Source organism: Erpetoichthys calabaricus, chromosome 13 (genome assembly GCF_900747795.2).
Source record: "Erpetoichthys calabaricus chromosome 13, fErpCal1.3, whole genome shotgun sequence".
Taxonomy (NCBI): domain Eukaryota; kingdom Metazoa; phylum Chordata; class Cladistia; order Polypteriformes; family Polypteridae; genus Erpetoichthys; species Erpetoichthys calabaricus.
Window position 1 is genome coordinate 108,782,617 of NC_041406.2, and position 19,358 is coordinate 108,801,974.

At 35.9% G+C, this 19,358-nt stretch overlaps 1 protein-coding gene across 2 annotated transcripts; it reads right to left on the minus strand.

Annotated features, from left to right (window-relative positions):
• Window positions 1–332: 332 nt before the first annotated feature.
• Window positions 333–14,927, minus strand: znf830 (zinc finger protein 830). 2 transcript variants are annotated; one of them, XM_028817429.2, is made up of 10 exons: window positions 14,741–14,927; window positions 14,413–14,512; window positions 14,072–14,198; window positions 13,393–13,426; window positions 9,482–9,696; window positions 8,528–8,609; window positions 7,917–7,980; window positions 6,729–6,809; window positions 2,438–2,514; window positions 333–747 (listed from the first exon to the last, which is right to left on the minus strand). In XM_028817429.2, exons 1-10 carry the CDS (start codon window positions 14,872–14,874, stop codon window positions 549–551), a joined length of 1,113 nt encoding a protein of 370 aa, XP_028673262.1. In that variant the 5' UTR covers window positions 14,875–14,927; the 3' UTR covers window positions 333–548. The 2 variants fall into 2 exon arrangements, with proteins under 2 accessions (XP_028673262.1, XP_028673264.1); XM_028817431.2 differs by having other exon boundaries at window positions 13,393–13,420; window positions 14,741–14,926.
• Window positions 14,928–19,358: the final 4,431 nt, after the last annotated feature.

The window sequence follows — 19,358 nt, forward strand, 5'->3', positions numbered from 1 at the left end:
ACAAGGCAGAAATCAGCCCTGGCCATCGTGCCACTGTCCACACGCAGACATAAACAGGACAGGTTTAGAAGTGCCATACAGCCTTACTTAGTGTGTGGGATGTGGAAGGAAACAAAATGTACAAGGGGAGAATGTGTAGAGTGCTCATCCTTCTAGATGTGAGACAGCAACACAAACCACAGCACCTTCACACTACGCTATTGCTGAATGTGTTCACTCAGTAAATATGTACTGTATGTATAAACCAGCAAGAAAAACAACTATAATATAAAAAAAAAAAAAAAAACCACTGCTTTTATGTACACATAAAAAAAGAGGAAATTTTTCTTTCAGAGTCTGAACAAAGCTTTTAGTTGGTAAAGTTACTATTTACAATGTACTAAATAAATACGTAGAAAAAGGCACACATCTGCAATAGTCACCCAAATTTTCCTTTATCCATGACTGTCATTTTTATTGGCATCTGAAGTTACTGAAAACATTTGTTAGGTCTGTTGAAAGAATATGAAACATAAAAAGCAGGTCAGGAGGGAAAAAGAACAATGTCTTCAGAGGGGTGTTGAGAGCTGAAATAATAAAGTGCCCTTTGCCCTCCAATCTGAAGACAAAAGATCCTGAAGTTCCTCTTCACCTTCACTGTCAGTTTCATCAGCAGTGTGTGTGGATGTGGATTTCATTTGTTTCTTTAAGCTTTCCTTAAATAATTCCTGTTTGTCTCGGAGGACTTCAACACGTCGATAGCACTCACTAGAAACAAGACATAAAACATGGATTAAAAAAAAATATTGTGCAATGCACTTTCATAAAATCTGTCTGAAATGATGTAGTCATCAGTTACATTAAGCTGAAATATAAGCCTGGGACCAAACTAAGAAAAGCTACCAGAAATAAAGTCAAGTAGGTCATATAAAAAAGGTGAAATAAAAGAACTGGGAAGACAAATTGGCATCTCAAAAACGGAGTGAAAAAGACTTGCTAGTCAATCTGATGTGTTAAAGCCTTCATATTACAAAAAAATGGCCAGTGTGAAAGAGCTGCAATGAAAAGCAGAACGGAGTTAGCCTATTGCCTGAAGACAAGAATATATAAATATATATTTTACAGTTAAGATACAGTATATTACCTTTACTATAAAGACTAAATGTCTTGCATTCAATGTACAGGAACACAATATCAAATCACTGAAGTATGTTCAAAAATTAGGCACCTGACATGATTAAGCAATTATTGAATGCTATGTGTTTAAAAAAAATCTCTGGCATATGTAGGCATGGTAGGACTCATGCCATCTGCCGTCTGCCCAACAATGCCACTGCAATTTGTAGCCATTAATGGCTCCTTCCATGTGGCTCCACATGGCCTCAGCTACTTTGATCACTGCCTTGACATTCAAACGCCAGCTCCACCTTACACCTCACTTGGGACACCATCTGCCACAAATTCCCCAACTCTGTGAAACAATCCAAGCCATGCATCCAGACTACTGGGAATTAACACAGAAGCATCTCCGAAGTACTAGCAGGTGAAGTACTCTCTACCCATGTCCCCTCTTCTACCCTCTGCAATAGCTCCTTTCATGACTGGGTGGTGATCTCAATGATTTTGCTATTTGCCGTATCTTTTTCCCCCACTTCTACCCTCTTTATAATCTGCATCTTAATTACTAAACATACTGCTTTATGTTTTAGTGACATACTGCACAAATTATGCATTATTTTCTAATTAATATTATTGTGCACATAAAATAACTATACTCTCAAGTATAATAATTTTGCATTCTTCATCAGCCACAAAATCTGCAACAGAAAAAAAATAAAAAATAAACTATTCTGTGGAAGGAAGTTCAATAATAGCTAACACAACACTGTAGCAGAGTGATATTTAAGGATGTGCCATGGTGCATTTTATGTCTACTTCTACTGAGAGCTTTGTTCTCGGAGGATTCATTAGCAGAGGTGTTATTATATTTAAAAGGAAAGTGCATTAATATCTGACACTTGAAACTAAGATAGAACTATGACAGTGATCCATAAAGAAAAATATACCAAAGTCTATACACATCCACAAGTATAACAGAAATATAACTAACTGTCCCTGTGTGGAGTTTGCATGTTCTCCCCGTGTCTGCATGGGTTTCCTCCGGGTACTCCGGTCTCTTCCCACAGTCCAAAGACACATGCAGGTTAGGTGCATTGGTGATTCTAAATTGTCCCTAGTGTGTGCTTGGTGTGTGTGCTCTGCATTGGGCTGGCGCCCTGCCCGGGGTTTGTTTCCTGCCTTGCGCCCTGTGTTGGCTGGGATTGTCTCCAGCAGACCACAGTGACCCTGTAGTTAGGATATAGCGGGTTGGATAATGGATGGATGTAATGTAATATAAAAATGTACACAGAAAATCTTGTTAAAATAATGAAGGCCACAGTAAGAGAAATTAACTTACATTTGTTCATCAATTTCTCCAATCTGACGGTCCAAACGTCCTTGCTCATCATCTTCTGCTACTATTGCTTCAGACACCTAAATAACCAAACAGAGTACTTAACATTTGAAAATTGACACAACAATACATAAAAAAGCAACTGTGTTCATAAAGGGCCTAATAAATGTGTCAGTAAGACAAGAAAAGTCCACCAAATTCCAGTCTTGTCCTATGCAAAGGGAGCAAACAACATCGGACTCAGCTATCTTGTTTTAATGTTACATAACTCATGTGTATTGTAGTGATGACTAAGAATAAAATTTATCAAACTGCCATTCTTGCTTTTTGTTCACACCATGCTTTACCACTGCAAAATGGCACCTATCAATGGTGGCTTCTATCTTAATGTGTGCACATACCACGTCTTTAGTAAACTTACTGTGGAGATAATAAAACAAAATTAAGCTAAACTCCTTGTGTATTCGGTTCAAACAGTGTACCATTTTAAAGACTATATCGAACACTTCAATATTGTATGTGTGTAATGTTATAACAATAATAAATATATGCATACACAAGCCTATATATGTGCATGAGTATAGATTACATTAAGTGCTTTAACTTAAATAGTAGCTGCCCTGTTAGAAAAGGCTTTCTATAATTATGTATACCTTTACATTACAGATACACTACAGTCCAAATATATTCATATTTTGTGATTAGGGAAGCAGTTGGGCATGAAGATTTTCATAGCACAAGGAAAATTAATTTCTTTAACAAAAGTGGTGTGGTACTGATCCATATGAGAAAAGCACAGTAAAACCTCAATTGTCCGACAAAGGTCAGGACTGAGGCTGTGATGTAGAAGAGAAAAGATGCATAACAGAACAGCTTAAAAATGATGTACAGTAGATTAGATTAGTGAATAGTCAAATTTACAAAACAAAACTTAAGAAAATACAACACAGTATTAAAATTAATTTACATACTGCACTTAACAGGCATGACAGTTAGGGTTATGTTTTTAAATGACCTGAGCTTTTCCAAATTTTCTATAACAAGCAATGGAAATTTATGGTCATTGCTTGCGTTAGGACATATCATTACAGTGATGTGATCTTTTTGAAGGATGCCTGACTTATTAATGAGAACAGTAGTTATGAAATAGAAAATGCAAATACTGTTATTGGAAGTGGTGTGCTAATGGAGGATAAAATCTGAAAAAGTCTGCAAGTTACACTGCAATGCCCAGAGTGCAATAGGCTGATTACGGAATTTCAGTATTTTTCATTTAAGTTTGAATACTCAAACTGTACTGCACATTCAGATTAAATTTAATTCAATTTCTTATATTTATGGGATAGCTTTACTTAGTCAATTTGAGCTTTGAAGCAACAGTGCTAACTATTCTGCTGCTCTAAACAGAACAAATACACTTCTACCCATTAAGTATAACTACTATGATTTTTGTAAGTGGAAAAACCAGGACAATTAATGTTTGCATTAAAGTGGAGTTTCTTTGCAACAGACGTATTAACTTAAAATGTGCAATTTGCTCATCTTAAGCAAGATGCTAACATATCAGCCCACACAAAGTTTATCCTTTATCCTGAAGTAATATGTTTAATAGCAATATGAACTTTTGAAAACACAAATTCATACTCCTTTTGTATTTTCCTCTCTACCCTTTCCATCCAGCTCTTTTTCTAAATTTTTCTGTAGTTACTAATTATCCTCTTTATCACTTCTGTAACCCCATTGTTAAAAACATCTGGGGCCTCATGCATAACGCCATGCATAAAATTCGTACTATAACATGATGTAAGCACATGTGCTTACACACAAAAAAAAACTCAGATGCATACATCTGTGCGAACGCCAGCTTCCACGTTCTTCGGCTACATAAATCCCAGTCAGCGTGAAAATTAAACACACGCGCCTGCTGCCCCATCCCAGCTCCTCCCAGAATTATGCCTCTTTGAATATGCAAATCAATATAAATAGCCCTTAAGCTCAGTGTTCTGTGAAAAGACAATGGCAAAAGCATGGGGGAAATTGAAGAATTTCAGCGAAAACCAAGTGGAGGCAAGGAAAAACGTACTATTTGTTGGTTTGAAGTAAAGTAGCACGTTAAATGCTTTGTTTTGTATTTGATCTTTTATGTGCTCTGTGTGTGTGTGAATCACTATGTGCTTCCGGGCTTTCTCTTCCTCTGACAGGACACAGAATCCATTACATTCGTGATATTACAGCTCCCTGAATAATTAAAATAATGTATACGTGATATCATATTCATGATAATAGGAGTTAAAGCATGTTATTAAACATGGGAACACTGTGGCGCTGTGATTGTTCATGTTCACGCAAGATGCTTGCTGCGCTGTGCACAACCTTCGATGAAATACTTTATTGTAGCAGTACTGTCTCTCTCAAACGTACTAACCTCCAATTCCTGTCCTTACTTTTCTTTCTCAAAATACCCAATCGCAACACAATCAGCTCTGTAATAGACGTTAAGCCATCTGTAAGCTTAGAACACCGATTCTTCAAAACTTTTAAGGAACATTGAAATATCTTCGTAGTACGTGTTTAATTATTCTATCCATCTATCCTTCCAGTGTCGCGTCAGCACCAGCAAGAATACAGCGCAAGGCAGGAACAATCCGTGAACGGAGCACCAGCGGCTCGCTAGCTCTGCGGCACCATGTCATCACATGTTTAATTATTAACAATATAGATTATTTAAATGAAGTTAAATTTTTATCTGTATAATAATATAATAAACACATTTTGCTGCATTTCATCTTAAAAATATCATCATATGTAAATACACACTTTATAAAGTGGCTCAGGTTGTGCAATATTATAACTGTATAGCAAGTTTACAGTGAGGTAATTGTACTAATAAGTACAAAAAGTTCTACAATGAGCACTTGGACTGATTGAGTGTGTTTAGAGTTCTTGGGATGAAACTGTTTCTGAACCGCAAGGAAAGGCTCTGAAGCGTTTGCCATGTGAGAGCAGTTCAATAGACAGCATGGCTGAGGCAGCGTGTGCTTGATGCTGCACACCGATAATTCTCTTTTCGATCAGCTGCTGTACAGCTGTGATTCACACTCAGATACAGCGATATAAATACTCCGAGTGGTGCAGTGAGAGTGATATGGAAAAAGATGATCCGATGTGGCAACCCCTAATGGGAGCAGCTGAAAAAAGAAGAAGAAGAAGGTGCAGTGAGAGTAACAACGCTAAAGCAGCTATTGTATTTAGAATAGTTTGGCCATTCTGTGAACCATTATACTGTTAAAGTTTAAATACAATCAGATGCATTTAACTAATAAACAATATGCGGTTAATTTCAGTGTATTTATAAAGCCGCGTCAAGGATGTGGATCTAAAGAAGAAAGGGAAACTACACTGGAACAGTAGCATTGCTTTGACGCTGGGTGCCGCCAGTCTGCAAAAACCAAGCGTAGAACTTGCGTACAACAGGGTATGAGCTACCATGGAAATGTGTGTGGCTTTACGCCAAGTTTAGGTTTTATACATCACGATTTGAACGTGGAAATGTTCTTACGCAACATCTTTTTGCGTATGCACCGTTTATACATGAGGCCCCTGGTCTTCATGACGACAGTCTGAACAATTTTTGTCCTCTCCATCACTTAGCATGTCTATCTAAATTTCTTGAGCATGTTGTGGGTTCCCAACTGAGTAGTTACTACAAGTTACTTAAGTCGTAATAAGCTGATGGAAGTCTTTCACTCTGGCTTCAGATTACAGGAAAGCTGTAAAATTTTTATTTAGTAAAAGGTACAAAAAATGCATGAATACTACTGTATGAAAAATATGCATTCATTAAAATGCATAATATGTACTTACTTTATAATTATTAAAACTTTTCGTTACTACATAATCAAGTGTAACACCATATACACAACAACTAAATGATCACACATTGTGTGCACTGTGTAAAGATAAGCATTTCATTGAAAAAGTGATTTACTGATATGGTCATTAGAGAAGACTTTTGCATAACACAATAACAATATTGGCTTTATATGACAAATCTATTTTTCAAACTGTCCAGCAAGAGGCTATATTTAACATAACTTGTATTTTTAAACAAATGCAAACACCAAAGAACTTAACTCCAAATGTTAAGAGTTTACATAATAACATTTTGACTTTTACCTTTTTTTAAATTACACAAATGATCTGTATTATGAAAATAAGTTGTTGCTTGGTCACATGACACACACTGTTGAATAAGCATGAACCTTTTCAGACTGCTTCTGGTTTGGCTACTTACATTAGTAACTTGTCGCATTTCCTTTTGGAACTCGTCCCATTCTTTATCCATTTGGTCCTGTGGTGTGTCAACATTCCGTACCTGGAAGTTAAAACACAAATAAAAGAAAATTCTGATTTTTATAGTGCAAGATAAATGGGGAGTTATGTTCACTAAAATGTTAATTTATGATATTTTTAATCAATCACAATCTGTTTTAAAGTTTACACATAAATGAGGCAAAATATATTTCTTTACTTAATTATAAATCATTCATTGAATTGGCTTTTCTTATATAAAAACGTCTACATGTGGAAGTGTGTGTGTCTGTTCGGCCCAAAAGTGAGAGATGGAGTCGGGGTAAGAGCTCCGCCTCTGAGGAAATAGTAAACTCTCTTAGCTGCCAATAACATAACTGAGGCCAGCACGTCGGCAAAACTAAACCTCAGAAGAACGACAAAGTCTCTCAGTCGCTAACGTCAGCAAAATGGTATCCCTTTTACTTATCCTCCTGCCGCTAATGCACAAGCGATGCAAACACATCGACAAAACAAATCCTCCTAGGAGAGAGATGCTCACAATAGTTCCTTTCAATTACCTGACATGTCTACATTTTAGTTTTTTTCTGACAATTTTAATAGTTTCTAGAACCCCAGGCTTTTTACAGCATGGGCTTACACAGCAATTAGTTCATAATAATGCTGGAATTGTAGTAAAGCAGAAAGCATTTATTCTTCACTGCAGATTCTTGCAGCAAGACAGTTGTCTTACTTTACTTGTCTTTATAATGATCGAGTGTGTAAGTAACACTTTACGTAATTGAGGTGTATAATGAGTTAATTTTTCTAAGCACACAATTTTTTAATTTAAAAAAAAAAAAAAAAACACACCATCAGCATTAGTTTTTTTCATTTTTGGCAAGTACTATAGATAGTTTAAATTAAAGGTCTATTGACTATGACACTAACATACTGTACATACAGCTGAAGTCATTCTGAAATATGTAATCTTAACTGATAATCTGCCTTTATAATAAAAGAAATCAATGAATAGTTTTAAGTGAATACTAAAAAAGTAACAACATAATAAAAGATGCTAATGCTAAAACTATAGTGAATCTATGTGGCTGCATTGATTATATGATTGGATTACAAAATAAGTGTAGTTTGAAATTATTTGCCACTAGACCAAGTCGTAATAACTTATTACCTTTGCATCTTTAACAGGGTCATCAAAAAATCCTTCAGGTAAAGCTTCAGCAGCATTCTCCTTTCTGATAAGGGGAAAAAAAAATAGGTATCAAAACAATGCTATTGCTAGACAGACGACACATGCAAACTATATTCTTGTATATATTACTAAGACTTACAAAACATTTACCTTTATTTAAACCCTGCAAATTAAAGGCATTTTAGATTAAACATAAATAGAGTAAGTGTCAGACAATCTTTGACTTAAGCAGCTAACTAGAATGGATGACGCAAGTAATGAATTCCTTGTACATACACTTTAATAGTGATTTGACTATCCCAAAATATAATACAAAACTGAATGACGGTTTCAAAACAGACTAACCATCTTGGAACAAAGGTAACACACATCTCTCAGATCCATTGATATAAATTAGCTACATTTGAACACACTGATAACACTTATTTTTACGGTGTTTCATTAGGCCAACCTATGCATGAACTAGCTCCTAACCCTTTTGGGGACAAAGAATACCCCATAACGACCATCAAGTTTTATTAGTGTAAAGCAGATTAAAAGGAAAATCTCAATTACACATTTGATAACTCCAAAAGTCATAAAAATCTTACTTTTCAGCTGGCTTTTCAGACTCCTCTGCTTTTTGAATGGACCCAGAATGAGACGGAATGGGAACGTTGCTATCAAAAAAATCTACAACACAAAAACAAAACAAAGTCATATATTCAAATTAACTACTACAGTATTTTAACCAAATGAAAAGCTACATTTTTTACCATATGATGAAAACACGTAATGGGGAAAATACATACATATAAATTGTGTTAATTTAATAATACAATTGGGGGTGAGTCGGTTAGTGTTACGTGTAACATGTCATCTGTTATGAAAAATACCCTATGGGATTAACTGAATCCAGAGCATCCTCTTTTCTCCCTGAAGATTCAACGAATGAGAGAAACACTACTCACCCCATGTAGATTCAGAAATACTGTAGTATTGTAAATGCACATTTCATGCACTACTGTCACCATTGGGTGTTTTTCATGCTTCATTATTACTAGAAATACAATTTATGTCACTCCCACTGTCACACAATAAATTGCTTTGTACTTCCTGTGATTGAAAATGCTGTTCAAATAGCCCCCTACCAGCCAGTCAACCCTTGTGAGCAGCTGCTGCTCACACTATGACAAAAACTCGGGCATGATGATGATGTGTGCAGTGCCTACATATTAATGATGAGTTAACTCTGTGCATGCAACTAACAGTGCTTAGGGAATGGTGGTAAAGAGTTTGATGATGTAATTAGGTAATGGATGACAAAATAGGACCAAATATCAACCCAGTAAAAGAAAGTGGTGGTTTCAGTAACTAACAATTAAAAGTTTATTTGCCATTATCACAAAATTGTAATTTTTGTCAGACTGCCAACTATTTCAGTTGTAGTTTAGAATCCTTCCTAAATATTAATAAAAAAATCTTTCATAGCAATTATGACTTTTGAAACGTTACTTTACAGGTTCCCTTCTATAGGAAAGATTTCACTTGAAAAGTAAAATTACCTGAAGGAAGTTTGTCCGCTACTACTGGTGGAATCTCTGTATTTTTCTTCAGACTACCATTCCCAGATACTGGCTTAGAATTCTCATTTCCATCATTGTCTTCATCATCATCATCATCGTAATCATTAGCTAGCAATCGTAGGCCAGGGGTTTGAGAAACTGAAGAACTACAGACTCCTTTAGAATTTTTACTATCAAAAAAGTCAGCTGGAAGACTAAAATAAAACATGAAATAGACATTTAAGAAAACCATTCTACACAGAAAAAAAACATGAAAAAGGTATTAAAATCCTACAAACCTCTCATTATAAATACAATTAACTGAATTCTGGTACCTGAAATGCCTAAATGAACTTATTACTGCTATAAAGAGTGCCATAGCTTTCACATTATTATATAAAAATGCATGCAATTGATATAAAAGGGTTAAGCACTTTTAAATTATTGGGTAAGCGCCTTGAGTTATAGCTCTTCCCAGTAGGAAGGAAGGAAAAATTAACCATTATAATCGGTGCAGGCTGATTAATTACTTAAAAGTGTAAAACTGGCCATAGGGCAAATTTACTTTTTTATATTTGGTAAGGTTTTTCAAAAACTTATAGTTATGACATTTCTGACATAAGTGCTTAAAGAACACATTATAAAACATTAAAAAAATTAAGTCGATGAAAACACAAATGAACAAAAAAAAAAATAAACAAATAAAAAAAAAAAACAGATTTCCTTTACTCACTTTCAGGTCGTCAACAACTATTAGTTTTCTTGTGAAAAATGCAAGCATGCCTATTACTTGTTCAACAAAGACACAGTCTACTATACATTTTGATAAGTCACTCAAAATATTGCCCCATCTGAGACAAATTATGAACAGAGTTTCTTAGGGTTTAGTTATAAACATAAAATCTTCACAACTAATGGAACTGCACTGTTCAACAAAAATATAAAACTAATAAGGTGTTAAACAAATAGATGCCATGTTAACCTATCTGCCAGCCTCCCAACCACAAGAAACACAAGAGGCTCTCTCTATTATTGACGTTAACGAACCTAGTCAGTTTGGTCACACCCTACACATCTTTTAATGAAATAAAACCTACAATGTACTCATACAAGAGTGCTGTAGGCAGCCAGACATATTATTAAAAAACAATTGCAAAATGTTTAAGAATTTACTAGCATACAAATTAAGAAAATTAGTCTACAATGTTGCTGCTTAAATGTGAACATTCTTCAAAATTACATCACAAGCATGCAGGTCACCACATCAAGGAAATACTACACTTCTTCTGGTACAGCAGACGTTTGCGCTCCAATGTCAACAAAGGACACTAGCTGAATACCAATGGCAATGATGACAGAAAAACAACTTTGTTCTTGAATAAGAACACTGTTGCCAAGTTTGCAAAAAACAAAGTGGATAACGAGACTTTTAAAAGAATTTCCTATGGACGAATGAAGTCAAAATGTATCTTTCAGTCACAATAAAAATATGAACTGTGGTGAAAACATAACACTATTTTCTACAAAAACAACCTTAACTCCACTGTCAAGTACCGTAGTGGAACTGCCATAATTTTGGACTGTGATACGGCCCATACACATAAATGGCTTGCTATTATTTAGTCATACCAAAACATTCCTGGAAAAACAAATAAAATTAACCATCCATACGAAATATGCATACCATGATAAAATGATGCTAAAAATTCTAACACATCTACCAAAAAATGTAAAACAAAGAAAAAAAATGGGAGTGTAGGGGACTGCCCAAGGAAAGTCCAGATGTTCAACTGGAGAACAGCACTGCTGCAAGACCTGATTTAAGTGGTTTGTGTAAGATAGCCAAATAGGTATAGACCAGATGAAACAGTTTTATAAAGTACTAGCTACACTTACCTGTCATAAACAGATCATAGAACAAATATGAAAATATAGAATACTTGGCCTCTTTGCCCTACATGCACCATCAGCATTCCTTACTATGTCTCAACCTTTCTTGCTCTGGACTTCCTCTCTCAATCATGTTCCCATAAAGTCTACTTCTCAGACTTCGCCATTTGGCATCCTGTCTGCTTTTTGACTACTACCAATGGTAGACACAATTTGTATTCTCACAAATACTTCACATCTTTGAAGGCAACTCTGGTTGCACCTCATTAGCATGTAGCAACCCAACATTGCTAGGCAATTTATTCGCTTAGCTGTAATTGAAATGCTACAATTGTACTCATAAAAATAAATAAATAAATAAAAAATCAGGAATTGAACTTCACACCCTTAAACATATTGTGCCACCATCCCTACCACTGAGCCACCAAAGCCAAGCTGACCAATCAGATTGCGCAGAGGGACCAAACACACACAAGCACAACACAATGCTACTATGACAGATAAATGCATCTTAATGCAATTTGAGAAAATGAGTAATAGCTACAGTAAAGACTTGGTTGCTATCATAACTTTTAAAGGACATGCCTGAAATAAAATGTTCACTTGCATTTGCATACTACCTAATACTTACTGACCTTTTTACCTAGTGAATATACAAATAATTTATTTTCCTCAAGAAAAAAAGCCTCCTTAATTTAAATAAAGTTGAACTTTAAGAATTTTACATTTACAGTAATCCCTCGCTATATCGCGCTTCGACTTTCACGGCTTCACTCTATCGCGGATTTTATATGTAAGCATATTTAAATATATATCGCGGATTTTTTGCTGGTTCATGGATTTCTGCGGACAATGGGTCTTTTAATTTCTGGTACATGCTTCCTCAGTTGGTTTGCCCAGTTGATTTCATACAAGGGACGCTACTGGCAGATGGCTGAGAAGCTACCCAACCAGAGCGCGTATTACGTATTAAATTAAACTCCTCAAATATATTGTGAGCACGGGGGCTGTTCGCACCCCTAGAGGATACGGCCGCTCCTCAAAAAATACTGAAAGATTACCTTCACATTGCTCCCTTCCTTGCTGGGCTTACATGTGGCTGCTTTGTCAAGCGATATGCTTCCCGCACAGTGCTTTGCATACTTAAAAGCCAAACAGCCCTATTAATTTTTGATTGTTTGCTTTTTTTTCTCTCTCTCTGACATTCTCTGCTCCTGATGCGCACTCCTTTGAAGAGGAAGATATGTTTGCATTCTTTTAATTGTGAGACGGAACTGTCATCTCTGTCTTGTCATGAAGCACAGTTTAAACTTTTGAAAAAGAGACAAATGTTTGTTTGCAGTGTTTGAATAAAGTTCCTGTCACTCTACAACCTCCTGTGTTTCTGTGCAAATCTGTGACCCAAGCATGACAATATAAAAATAACCATATAAACATATGGTTCCTACTTCGTGGAGTTTCACCTTTCGCGGGGGGTTCTGGAACGCAACTCCCGCGATTGAGGAGGGATTACTGTATCCGATTTAAATTCTTCTGCAGATTCTCTTTTCTCCAAGCACATAACGTTACTATATATTTTTACACATAAATTGAGTAAAAACTTAAATACTAACAGAAAGAGTATTATTTTAGTATTAACAGAATATTTAATACCTTCATGTGCTACTCACAGAATGCACTTTAGAGATGGAAAATCCATTTAATGAAAGAATGCTTAAAAAACACTGCATTATTTTTAGAACTAGAAAGGTGCATAACAATAAAGTTAACTTTATTTATATAGCATCTTATCATACATTTACATGCAACTCAAGGTGCTTTCCACAAATTAATCAACATAAACATTTACTTGATTATAATACTATGATAATTTTTAATAAATGTAAGTACACTGAAATCAAAAATCAACCAGGTACTGTTAAGCAAAATTTAACCAACAAAGTGCAAAACAAACCTTCACTCTTATCAGAAAAAGGTTTTCTAATTAAAATATTTAAACATACGTATGAATAAAGACTTACTCCGATTCTGTAGAATGGGCTGTTTCTTCTAAAACTTAAAAGAAAAAAATAACATATTTAGATTTTCTACATCTATCCTCCACATCTTTGGGATCTTGTCATGTAGGAAAAAGTAAAATATGTTTATTAAGTTACTAATCTACTTTAAAGATTTAAATTAGCTATGAGGACCTAGATTATAAAATGTGAAGTACATATAATGCCGTGTTATAACATGTAATTTAATTTGACACATAAAACCATGTCTCATTTTAGCATTAAGTGGACAAAAATATGATATAGTTCAGGTAAGTGATAATGTCATGAAATATTGCACAGCATATCACAGACTAAATGGGGAATTTAACTGGCTTTTACGTAAATGAATTCAATAGGCACTTGATAACAAAATTGATTATTTTAAAGCAGATAGATTAATAGATGATGTATTCATCCTGAAGGAAAGTGCTGATGGAGACTGAAGGAAATGCGATCGTCACAAGGTGTAATGTGTAAAATCCAAAGTCTCAGGCTCTTGTTTCTGTGACACGATCATCACTTAACTTTAAGAAACCGCATCCCCGAATAACAAGCATTACAGAATTACAACAATTTGTACTGGTGATTTGTTAGTCACTCCGTATTTTTTTTTAACTGAAGACTTAACGAGTAATTGTAGAAAAAATGTCATATGCATTACGTTTTACTTTCTTCACGTCTGGATCGGTTACACTTGGTGCTTTCCTCTTCAAATCTACGGCTGCTGGTGTATTGCTAACAGGGGCAGGAGATGAGGTTTGCTCCGAGCTTTTCAGTTCGTCAACTTTCTATAAAAGAACGTAATTAATATATTACACTACACAATAAAATAATGATGCAATAAATGCAATTTTAAAGAAGTGACAATTTAAGTTTGCCATATACTGTATCGCGGGAGACTCCATTACAGAAAAGTACAGGAGATGCTGGACCTTACATCTGTACTGAGCTTTAGAGTAAGCACATTAAAAATTAGCAAACACAACAAACGGGCGATCTTACCTGTTTATGCGGTTTTCCAAGAATATGCGTTTGCCATAGTATGTCACTTTTAATGGGAGTATTGCACAATACACAGGTTAAGTGGCCGAGACTATTGTACGTGCAAATTATTTCATTAAGGAAAACCAAGGACCAAGTGTATTTTTAAGACAGTCCTCGCTTCGAACAAATAAAAAAATTGCATTTCAAAGATCGAAAGCATTACTTATTTGTTCCTAAAATATAAATGTATAAAATAAACTATCGAAAAGTCTCTATAACTGCACTCAGTCATATTCTGTAACCACATACAGCCCCCCAGCCCCAACAACGAACGTTAAAAGGATATTTAGCAAAAGGAGATTCGACTCGTTTCCTATTTTGAGATGTCTCTCGCTGTTTCTGTCGCATAAGCCGCCTCAACTCATCCTGGCTGACCGCCTTCTTCCCTTTACCCAACTTGGCCGTCGCCATTTTACTCATAACAAAATAAACACAGAGGCAAGTACAGCCGCAGTCACTTTCTTCACTTCCGGGGTAATAGACGCAATTGACGTCAACTGTGACGTAAACGCGCTCTCCAACAGTCTCCAAGTAGATATTGCTGCAGACCGGAGTAAAATGGGCGTAAATATCATTTTCGACTTCAGCCAATCATATATTAAATTTGTGAACGTCAGGCACTGATCAGCCAATCGAAAATTTAAACGTCGCGGTCAATCACCTTTTTAATTTAACAAATCGGAAATCGGTGTTACTTGTCGTTCATGCTCCACTTTAGCCAATTGCCTTATGGATACGTAAAAAGAAAGGTGGGAGTAATTTCTAAAGGTGGACGTGTAAGATAATTTCTAAAGGTGGACGGTCAAGATAAAATGACTGTAAGAGACGGAGTGTATATTCGTAAAATACATCAGCGACGATAGCCTACAAGTGCCAGTATCTTACACTATAACACTCTGTCGAGTGCATTATTAAGACTGCAGTGTATTTTTACCACCGTCATTTATGATTAGCGGCTCTGAAAAAACAATAATAATAAAAGTTTGGATATGAGATATTTATTGTTGGGCGGCACGGTGGCGCAGTGGGTAGCGCTGCTGCCTCGCAGTTGGGAGACCTAGGGACCTGGATTCGCTTCCCGGGTTCTCCCTGTGTGGAGTTTGCATGTTCTCCCTGTGTCTGCATGGGTTTCCTCCGGGCGCTCCAGTTTCCTCCCACAGTCCAGAGACATGATAGTTAGATGGATTGCCGATTCTAAATTGGCCCTAGTGTGTGCTTGGTGTTTGTGTGTGTCCTGCGGTGGGTTGGCACCCTGTCCATGATTGGTTCCTGCCTTGTGCCTTGGGATTGACTGCAGCAGACCTCCATGACCCTGTGTTTGGATTCAGCGGGATGGAAAATGGATGGGTAGATGGATATTTATCGTTACAGGTGGCGCAGTGGTAGTGCTGCTGCTTTGCAGTAAGGAGACGGTGGAAGATTGTGGGTTCGCTTCCCAGTTCCACCCTGTGTGGATAGCGCTTTGAGTACTGAGAAAAGCGCTATATAAATGTAATGAATTATTTTTTATTATTATTGTTACTAAACAAGGTCTGAAGAAAATTTAAATGAACATAACTATACAAATTTGTGTCTGCCTAATTTTAATGGATTGACGTGGACTTAAGTGTGGGCACTACTTGATTGAGTCAGTCAGATTAAAACAAATGTTTGACTGTTGTTGTTTACTCGAATGTCCAAATGAAGTAGTCGCTTACATTTAACAAGTCACCTTAAAGACGGGCTATAAATGTATTACAATTTTAAACGTTGAATAAACTGTCAGAGTTAAATCTTTACTTCTATAATATACAACCCTAAAATTAAATATTAAAATTAAATTAAATATTTAATTATTTATATTTAAATTAAATAATTCAATCTGAAAAGCTGCAAATTTATTTTAATAGTAATAATAATAATTCATTAAATTTTGAAATTGATATTTCTGGTAAGGCATTTTTTTCTTGTTTGTCATAGGTTTAAACTGAAAAAAAAAAAGTATATACTACTCAAAAGAAGTAAAGGAACCCTTTTTAATGAGAGTATAGTATCAAGTCAATGAAACTTCTGGGCTGTTGATCTGGTCAGTTAAGCAGCAGAGGGGCTTGTTAATCAGTTTCAGCTGCTTTGATGCACTAGAGGGGCAACACTGAGATGACCCCCCTAAAACAGGAATGAATGGTTTAACAGGTGGAGGGAAGCCACTGACATTTTTCAATCCTCATCTGTTTTGTCACTCGTTTTGCATTTGGCTGCGGTCAGTATCAGTACTGGTGGCATGAGGCCATACCTGGACCCTACAGAGCTGGCACAGGTAGTCCAACTTCTCCAGGATGGCACATCAATAGATAGATAGATAGATAGATAGATAGATAGATAGATAGATAGATAGATAGATAGATAGATAGATAGATAGATAGATAGATAGATAGATAGATAGATAGATAGATACTTTATTAATCCCAAGGGGAAATTCACAAAGAAAAAAAAATAACACTGGCATTTGTTCTCAGCGCTCGAAGTTGAGTACTTAAATAGACGAGTCTCGACGTGTAAAAATCCATGCCCACGTTGTAAAAGTAAGTGTGTCCAGGGAACAAATCCACATAAAATAAAGTGATAGGAGTGATCAATAAATAAAAATAGAAAAGTACACATACACATACAGTCATACACGGAGCTGCTGAAAAGGCTGCCACTCTCGGCGGTGCCGGAACTAACAATACCATGTGCCATTGTCAGAAGGTTTGCTGTGTCTCCCAGCACAGTCTCAAGGGCATGGAGGAGATTCCGGGAGACAGGCAGTTCTTCTAGGAAAGCTGGACAGGGCCCCTCGTAGAAGGTCCTTAACCCATCAGCAGGACCCACCGGTATCTGCTCCTTTGGGCAAGGAGGACCAGCATACAAACTACGGAGTACAATTTGGAGTTGCTGCAATGAAATTTTGGCAAAATGGAGTCATCTGCCTGCCTGCTGCATCATTTTTTCCTCTTTGATTTTCAGGGTGTCTTTGAATTCAGCCCTCTCTCTGTAGGTTGATCATTTTCATTTCCATCCTTTCGTTCCTAACACATCACCATATCAGTTCAAAGCAGTAGAGATAGCCAGCAGGATTTTTTTCCCATTGAGATCTGATGTGTTTTCAAAGTGTTCCTTTAATTTTTTTGAGCAGTTCATTTTATATATATGTATATATATATATATACATACACACTGACACACACTTAATGTCAAGACCATAGAATTACGAGGTTCTAGTTGTGAGTTATGGTTTTAGAATATTGAGCTTCAAAGGTTTTGACTCTCCATTTATCAGGAGTATTCAATTCTTTTCCTTTAATTTTGTTCCTATATATACAAGCTGCATTTTCAGTTAAAGACAATGCAAGTTTTATTGAAAATATGACTCCTAAATAAAGATAAGTAAGACCCTTATTGTTGTAGATTATGTTTGTAAGTGAACAAGAAAGTCTTGATCAGGATGCTCAGTTTCCAAGCTATAGGATTACCGGCGAGTCCAGCAAAGTGCCATTTGTAGACGGTGTTGATGCAAGTGGAGGCTCTGCTCAAATCTATCAGTTCTAGTCGTGTTAATACACGAGTTGATTGGGGCAGCACAAATTAAAACACTCAGTATTGTCACTACCAAAAACAAAGTGTTATTAATAATTATTCAGTATAAATTGTACAACCATTTCAAGAAATATTTACAATTAACAATAATGATGGGTCAGTTGAACTGAAAGAAAAATTAATCTTCTTTGTGCATTCTAACAAACAGACTGATTGGGGAATATACTAAAACATGCCCACTTCTATATATTATATATAAATAATATGTAATGAGGATAGACATGTTTGCTTGTAATGTTCAAAAAAAGTAATAAAACTGTACAATGCAGTTATAAAAGTTAAAGAAAAAATGCAGATGTCATGAATTGGCTAAAAACAGATACACAGACAATTTCAAATATACAGAACTTAATCAACAAAGTGTCCTTTATTATTTACATCAATAGTTAAATCAAATATACACAACTCTATTATGCACAGTCAGTTTAACACTCAGAAATAAAAAAGGCCAAAGACAAATAAAGCAAGTGACGCGTTTATTAGAGGAGTGGCTGAGATGGAATCCTAAGTTGAGATGCCTCAGTGATGCTGTCTGTCCTTGTACTCCAACAGTTGAATCACAAGTTTGTCAAACTCTTCGCTCACCTTAAAAAAAAAAAAAAAAGATTTATTTTCACCAATACTAAAAGTGTATTATGCGTATTTTAAATTTCACTTTAAACAAATATTAGTTTATATTCTTGTCTAAATTCACTACAAGTAAAATGGTATTCTCATTAACAGAAGAATGGTGCTGAAAATAAAAAGAAAGGACCGTCTGCTCCCAACACCACATGACATCCCACTCACCATCTGCTGGTCCATCAATGAACAGACCTTATACCTCTGGTAGAGAAATCCTCTCAACTGTTCCTCAAGCTTTAATAACAGCCAATCACAAAAAAAGAAACAGAGAGGACGTTACACATAGAGATACTTTCTGTACTCATTAGAGACTCACTAAAGCCAAATCAGCACATCCAGAATGATGTGAACTCTGTCAGTCTTTTCAAAGGTACCTACAGCTCTTGACAGTACTTCATCAGGTAGTTGTGGAGGACATCTGTCAGCTCCTCATCTTCTATTGTATAGAGGTCATTACCCGGTGACCTTTAGGATCTTCATCGTTTTTAAACCATTTGGATGACACCTTTTCAGATACAACAGCCTGTTGGACAAGCAAATACAAGAGTTTGGTGCTATAAAGTCATCATAGCTCTTTGCTACTAGATAGATTGCAATAACAAATTTTTACTTGTTAACTCAAGTAAGTTACCAGCAAGTGGTCATCTGCTCCATGGCTTTTATGA